General features: G+C 45.5%; 1 protein-coding gene across 1 annotated transcript; it reads right to left on the reverse strand.

The window, feature by feature from the left end:
* rab33ba (RAB33B, member RAS oncogene family a) lies at nt 1–7918 on the reverse strand (the record flags this gene model as incomplete). Its single annotated transcript, XM_080416622.1, has 3 exons — nt 7367–7918; nt 2985–3206; nt 1–288 (listed from the first exon to the last, which is right to left on the reverse strand). Exons 1-3 carry the CDS (start codon nt 7583–7585, stop codon nt 1–3), a joined length of 729 nt encoding a protein of 242 aa, XP_080272748.1. The 5' UTR covers nt 7586–7918.
* Nucleotides 7919–8086: the final 168 nt, after the last annotated feature.

Genomic DNA, 8086 nt, shown 5'->3' on the forward strand with positions numbered 1-8086 from the left:
TCAGCAGCTGCTGCAGGCCCAGCCCCGCCCCTCCTCGTCTCCCTGGTCCCGCCCCCTCCCCCCCCCCCCGCCCAGGTTGATGGTGGTGTCGGGCGGAGGCTGGCTGAGCACCAGGGGCTTCTGGGACTTGAGCTTGTGAGCCACGGTCATGAAGATGGCCTCCACGTGGTCGCTGCTGCCGCGCGGCGGCCCGGCGTCCGGCTGGCCGGCCGTGGGGTCCTTGGCCGACGTCTCGAACAGCGGCATGGAGTGGGCGTCGGCAAACTGCTGGGCCAGGTCTGTGTTCACCTGGACGATAAGAGGTGGAGCTTATTAAAGGGATATTTCACTTTCAAAAAAACTTTGGGTCATTTTATCGTCTACTCAGGCTTTTGTGAGCCCCCGAGACCGTTTTTAAGTTGCTTGATTTAGTATTTAGATATTTGATAATCATTTTGTCAGACACGCCCCCTTCCTATGCAAACCCATTATAACTTCAAACTCCATTTTTAACCTGTTAGATTCATCAAAAACACCCGTCCTTGGTTCTGCTGACTCACCCTGCCCTCCTAATACGTGAGGGGGCCGTGTTTTTCCGATTACTTTTTTCATTTATTTTATTAAATTTTGTTTATTGTATTAAATTGTTTTCATTTTCCAAAATAAATATTAACACATTGAATGCCAAAAACGGTCCGGACCGTTTTTGAGGATCCAAACGAGAAGTGCCGAAAACGGTCCGAACCGTTTTTGACCCAATTCTATTTTTATACATGTGGGCCACGTGGGGCGCTAAAACGAAACTTTGACATCACCCAAGGAGTTTCTGAGAAGAAGAGGCTGGATCTGGCTCCATGTCAAAAATCCTTCCGGTCGGCGTTTTCAATGTTATCTCCTTGACTAAAAGCTTAATATCTCCATTTCTTTTTAATGTGGTGGAAACGAGCCGTTTTCGATCAGCGATCACGCTGCAATGGAGGATCGCGTTAGAAATATTATTGTTCCAGGCGTTAGTCGGGACCCTCCGCCGTCTCGCACGCACGCTTTGTTTACATGCACTTCCGCGTCGGGGCTTCTACAGCACGAAACGTATAACGCAAGTGGATGGAAGAAATGCAGGCACTCAACGTATAATATTTTAATAAACCTCTGGCACCCAATGTGTTAAAAATACATGAAAAAATCGAAAAAACACGGCCCCCTCACGTATTAGGACGGCAGGGTGAGTCAGCAGAACCAAGGACGGGTGTTTTTGATGAATCTAACATGTTAAAAATGGAGTTTGAAGTTTTAATGGGTTTGGATAGGAAGGGGGCGTGTCTGATAAAATGAATATCAAATATCTAAATACTGAATCAAGCAACTTTAAAACGGTCTAGGGGGCTCACAAAAGCCTGAGTAGACGATAAAATTACCAAAAGTTTTTTTGAAAGTGAAATATCCCTTTAAGCAGGTTTTACTGTTAAACACATGGTCACATGGTCACATATGTTTTTCACACTTTCAGAGCGTATCCCTGGTCATAATAGGGACATACCTCTCTTTTCTTGATATTTTGCCTTCATTAACTCCTCTTGTTTGAGGTTATAAGTTGCTGTTACTGCGAAGGTTGTTGTAGTCAATGCTGTTTATTGTGCCATTCCGGGGTGGGGGGAGGGCTTGGAGATGAGGGTTGTTTTTTGTCTTTTTGCTTTCTTTTTTCTATTGTCTTTTTTCTTTGACCTTTTTGACTTTCTTGATTTGTTGTATAAAAATGCAAAAAGGATGGACGTACTTTGTACTCTGTCAATAAATAAATCTTTACAAAAAAAAAAAATTATAGGGACATACCTAACCCTAGATAGACCCTTATGAATATACTTCATAAAGGGTCTAATGAATCTTGAACCCTAACCCTAACCCTAACCCAGGTGAATTTAATTCTTGTCTTGTCTTGTTCCCATAGGCTGAGTAGATGGGGCGGTCGGTTGCTACTCTGGTTCAAGGTTCAAGGTTCCTTTATTTTGTCTCCCTTGTCAGAAAGTTGTCTTGGAAACAAGGACCAGCTGCATTACATACACAACACAATACAATACAGTACAAAAAAAACTATAAGTCAGTTAGGCCTATACATCACCCTCCAGCATAATATATGGTTGCATCTGTGATTGGTTGAACCACCGTTTACTTTTCATTTAGCAAATGACCTGGTCATTCACCACATCTTTAACCGTCTTTGTGTGATAGCTGAAAGCAATTAACCCATCCAATCTGGGAATGTGTAATTTTAACATTTCCTTGGCTATTCAAAAGTAGCAGATCTACAAGCTCATAGCACAGCACCGAGTGCCACGCAATGAACTTCTAGATCTGCTATTTTTGAAACATTTAGAAAATTTGAGCAAATCTTTCAATATATTTTTACATTTTATTTTTTTAAATACATTTTTATCCCACGATTTTTGTAACCAATTATTTTTTAAGTGATCCTGGGCGCTACACTCCCCCCACAACCTAGGGAGGCCAGGGCCGAGCTCATGCCTCCTTCAATGCATGAGAGCCAGCTGACCTTCTCGTCACCTGACAGGGGGGAGTTTCCCTGGTAGGACGTAGCGCGTGGAAGGAACACGTTATTCCAACCAGTTCCTTTCCCCTCCATCAGGCGCCCCGGCTGTCATGTGGGAGGCAGCATAACGACCAGGATTACTACATGTTTTTGTGAGGGTATTAACTACCCTAGGAGACACGGGGAGAACATGCAAACTCCACACAGAGTAGGCCCTTTCGCCAACCCCACCCAGGGTATGGGCGCTGATGACGCGGAGGAGAAGACACGCCCCCCCCAGCGCCCACAGCGTCCCCGGCAGGAATCGAACCCAGGACCTTCTAGCTGTGAGGCGAATATTCTTTTATATTTGAACTCAAATCTTTTTTATTTTTTGAATAGCCAAAGAAATGTTAAAATGACACAAAGATGCGTTCCCGGTCTCAATAGGTTAAATAAATCCTATCAAACCCGCTCATACCTGCACGGCGTGGTGGAGGTCACACTTGTTGCCCACCAGGATGCGGGGCACCTCGGTGCCCAGCGCGTGCTGCCGGCACTCCTCGATCCAGGCGGGCAGGCTGCGGAAGCTGGCGGCGCTGGTGACGTCATAGACGAACACCACGGCGTGCACGTTGCGGTAGTAGTGCTGCACCATGGACTTCCTGAAGCGCTCCTGGCCCGCCGTGTCCCACAGCTGGATCTGAGGAAAACACACACAGAGAGACAAAAATGTGAATCATACACGTACACATAAGTACGCTACGGACTTTTAACCCATTAAGACCTGGAACTGTGTCATTTTTTGATTTGAGCTAAAAAAGCATTATTTTACACTTTGGGCTATTCAAAAATAGCAGATATACAAGCTCGTAGCGCGGCACCGAGTGCCGCGCTACGAGCTTGTAGATCTGCTATTTTTGAAAAATCGTGAAAATGTGTGCAAATCTTTGAATATATATATTTTTAAAGCGAACATTTTTAACTCAAATCTTTGCTTCTGGGGGGTCCCTGGAACAAAATATTTTGATGTGGGTCCGCGGCCAAATATATATAATTTTGGGGGTCCTTGACATGAAAAAGATTGAGCACCACTGATATAGAAACGAACGTTTTTCAGAAAACTGTTGAGATTTAGGAGACATGTAGAATCGGCTTCAGGTCTCAATGGGTTAACAAGGTCACTTTTTCTATGCTGTTGAGTAACCTCTTGTCACTAGTCCATGAGCCAGACAAGATTTCATTATCGAAAGAGTGGGCAAAACCAAACCTATATTAAATTGTTCATAGGGTCAATACGAGTAAATAAATATATGATAACCTTTCCACAGGAGCAGCTTTTTCATAGTTATCACACATTTTGTTATTTTCCCCATACGTACATATGACAGGTGAAAAAATGACCACATTAAAAAAAGAGTTATCATAATGAAACTTCCTGAGTTGATTACTTACATGAAGACAATGATTTATCGTATTACAAGTTTTCTGAAATTGTATATTTAAATATGCAAATTAGGCATTACGAAAATATGCCCGAATTTGTATAACTTTCCAGTATCAACATTGGAACATTGGACAAAGCCCGAGTCAACATTCTTATTTCATTTTGATGTTGGACCAAGATGTTGGAGTCAAAGGTTTTTAACGAGGGAATATTCAATATCTGGCTCAATTTTGAACTATGAAACTACCATGAAAAAGCTGCTCCTGTGGAAAGGTTATCATATATTTATTTACTCATATTGACCCTATGAACAATTTAATATAGGTTTGGTTTTGCCCACTCTTTCGATAATCATTGCTCAATTTTGGGGCTCTGGCTCATGGACTAAGTCTTTCCTCTTCGGAGGAAAGCCTGGTATTTGTTCTAAAACTAGCCTGTGATCCAGGTTAGAAAAAAGGAAAAAGAATATAGTGGTTCCGGTTGGCGTTGTTCCCCACATAATGCTAATCAATTAGTTTAGTCTCACTAGTGGCGCTACAAGTTAGAATAGAAGATGGACATACCAGACCATTATTATACCTAAAGAAACGTTTTAAACAAGGGGAATCATTTTGGAGATGCACGGCGCCGGTGGGTCCAGTCGTGGTTCCGGCCACAGAAACAGATGGACACGCAGCATATGAAGGATGGCAAACGGGTCAGGAAAATAAAAGAACACGTTATCACACATTGTTCTCTGATCTCTTGTTTTTCAATGTGCACATTGTATCATATTATGGAGGATACCATCTTTATATCATCTACAGAGCAGACAGACAGACAGACAGACACTGACAGACAGACAGGTAATATGCAGACAGGTAGTATGCAGACAGACAGACAGACAGACAGGTAGTATGCAGACAGACAGACAGGTAATATGCAGACAGGTAGTATGCAGACAGACAGACAGACAGACAGGTAGTATGCAGACAGACAGACAGGTAATATGCAGACAGGTAGTATGCAGACAGACAGACAGACAGACAGACAGACAGGTAGTATGCAGACAGACAGACAGACAGACAGGTAGTATGCAGACAGACAGGCAGGTAATATGCAGACAGGTAGTATGCAGACAGACAGACAGACAGGTAGTATGCAGACAGACAGACAGACAGGTAATATGCAGACAGGTAGTATGCACACAGACAGACAGGTAGTATGCAGACAGGTAGTATGCAGACAGACAGACAGACAGACAGACAGACAGACAGACAGACAGACAGACAGACAGACAGGTAGTATGCAGACAGGTAGTATGCAGACAGACAGACAGACAGACAGACAGACAGACATACAGACATGTTAGACACAGACAGACAGGCAGACAGACAGACAGGCAGACAGACAGACAGACAGACATGTTAGACATAGACAGACAGACAGACAGACATGTTAGACATAGACAGACAGACAGACAGACAGACAGACAGACAGACAGACACTAGACAGTGTTGTCCAGCGTCTACACCAACACAACTGGCCCGTGTTCAGGGGGAGGGAAGCCGGGAGGAGGAGGAGGAGGAATCACACGGCATAACGACTACATTGGGGAGAAAAAGGGGTAAAACGCAAAAAAACAAACCCCAAAGAAACACTGAAATGAACAGAATCCAACAAGGTGGGAACAAGCAGGACCCACTCCTCCCGTTTCAGTAATACCAGCGTCCGATGGAGGCACTGACCATGAGCACAGAGATGTGACCATGAGCACAGAGATGTGACCATGAGCACAGAGATGTGACCATGAGCACAGAGATGTGACCATGAGCACAGAGATGTGACCATGAGCACAGAGATGTGACCACGAGCACAGAGATGTGACCACGAGCACAGAGATGTGACCATGAGCACAGAGATGTGACCATGAGCACAGAGATGTGACCATGAGCACAGAGATGTGACCATGAGCACAGAGATGTGACCATGAGCACAGAGATGTGACCACGAGCACAGAGATGTGACCATGAGCACAGAGATGTGACCATGAGCACAGAGATGTGAGCACAGAGATGTGACCATGAGCACAGAGATGTGACCATGAGCACAGAGATGTGACCATGAGCACAGAGATGTGACCATGAGCACAGAGATGTGACCATGAGCACAGAGATGTGCACATTTGTTTTTCTTTCTTTTTTTTCCCACGATTATGGTAACCAATTTTTTTTCACCCATTGCCAATTGCCTAAGCTTGTAATCCTGGGCGCTACTCTCCCTCTGCCAGCCTGGGGAGAGTCCCGAACTGAGTTCATGCTTCCTTCAACGCATGAGGAGTGAGCAGGCCTTCTTATCACCTGACAGGGGGGGGGGGGTTTCCCCGGTAGGACGTAGCGCGTGGAAGGAACACGTTATTCCAACCAGTTCCTTTCCCCTCCATCAGGTGCCCTGGTTGACCAGGGGGAGGCAGTATAGAGACTTACAGCATGTTTTTTTGTGAGGGTACCTACCAAGCCCCCAGAGTTGCTGAGAAACATTGAAGCTGCCACCCCAGTGGCCAAAGCTGGAACTGCAGGCGGGGAGAAATACATGCACGCGCAAAACATACTGACAGATATTTATATTTATACATATAAATATGTAAACATATTATACATACATACATATGCATTTACATATAAATATGCATCTCGAGTGTATTTAATAAATATCTCGCGTTCAATCCTTGACACACAGGCTGCCGTAGAACGCAAAAAGGACACTAGTGCGCATGCTCATAACTCTATGGGGATACAAAATCGAACCAATAATTCTACTTCCGGCAGGTTTCCGGGTGCTTCAAAACGCCACTGAGCACATTCATTGAAATGATAGCTGGGGGCGGGGCAATCCGCCCTCTAGTTATATTATACCTCTATGGTACCTACCCTAGGAGACACAGGGAGAACATGCAAACTACACACAGAGTAGGCCCTTTCACCAACCCCTAGGTGGGGCCCACAGCGTCCCTAAGTGGGACCCACAGCGTCCCTAGGTGGGGCCCACAGCGTCCCTAAGTGGGGCCCACAGCGTGCCCGGCGGGAATCGAACCCAGGACCTTCTAGCTGTGAGGTGACAGTGCTACCGACTGTGCCACCGTGCCCCATTGTCTGTGTGCATGATGACTGTTTAGTGTTTACACACTGCAGGTACTGTATGATGTCATTGATACTGTATGATGTCATTCATTGATTACTGTATGATGTCATTGGTACTGAATGATGTCACTGATACTGCATGATGTCACTGATACTGCATGATGTCACTGATACTGTATGATGTCATTGATACTGCTGCAGCATGAATGTCATGCAGCTGCATATGATGTCATTGATGCAGCATGCATGACGTCATTAGAGCCGTTATGACGTCACAATGATGACGGTGCACAGTACCTTGATCTTCTCTCCGTCTATGTCCACCAGCCTCTCTCTGAAGTCCACCCCTATGGTGGCCTCGGTCTTGCTGGGGAACTTTCCGGCGGTGAAGCGGTACGTGAGGCAGGTCTTCCCCACGCCGGAGTCTCCGATCACTATGATCTTAAAGATCCTCGTCCTGGGGGGAGGGAGAGCCGAGGAGGAGAACTCTGACGCTGCGCCCACACCCGCCATCATCGGGTTATCTGATCGATCTGCAGCGACGATCGATAATATAATCGGCGATTATCGTCGATCCGATCCGATGGAGGTGTCGATGTGTTGCACTTTAGTGAAGTAGTGTGTCTGCTAGCCGAGAGGCTACAGAGACTAGCCTCCTGTGTATTAACACATAATAACACTCATATCTCACACATAGTAATACAGATCAGTATTTATAACATTATGGTTCATAATAATAAAAACAACATGAACACCACGGAGCTTCTTCTGTCTGGAGACACGTAGTGTTGTGAACCCGACGTCACGCCTCCCCTCTCGCGAGATGTAAAAGGCTGCGCGCCGGGAAGAAAACAGCAGATCTACAAGCTCACCACAGCGACCATGAGAGCTGGACGGCGACGCGTTGTGAGCTTGTAGATCTGCCGTTTCTAATTCTCCCGTTGCTGCGCCGCACACCGAGGAGCCCCGCAAACTGGCCTCGATTAGGGTACTTTTTAACCTTGTTTGTTTATGTGA

This window comes from Gymnoscopelus braueri (genome assembly GCF_963280865.1).
Source record: "Gymnoscopelus braueri genome assembly, chromosome: 20".
Classification (NCBI taxonomy): domain Eukaryota; kingdom Metazoa; phylum Chordata; class Actinopteri; order Myctophiformes; family Myctophidae; genus Gymnoscopelus; species Gymnoscopelus braueri.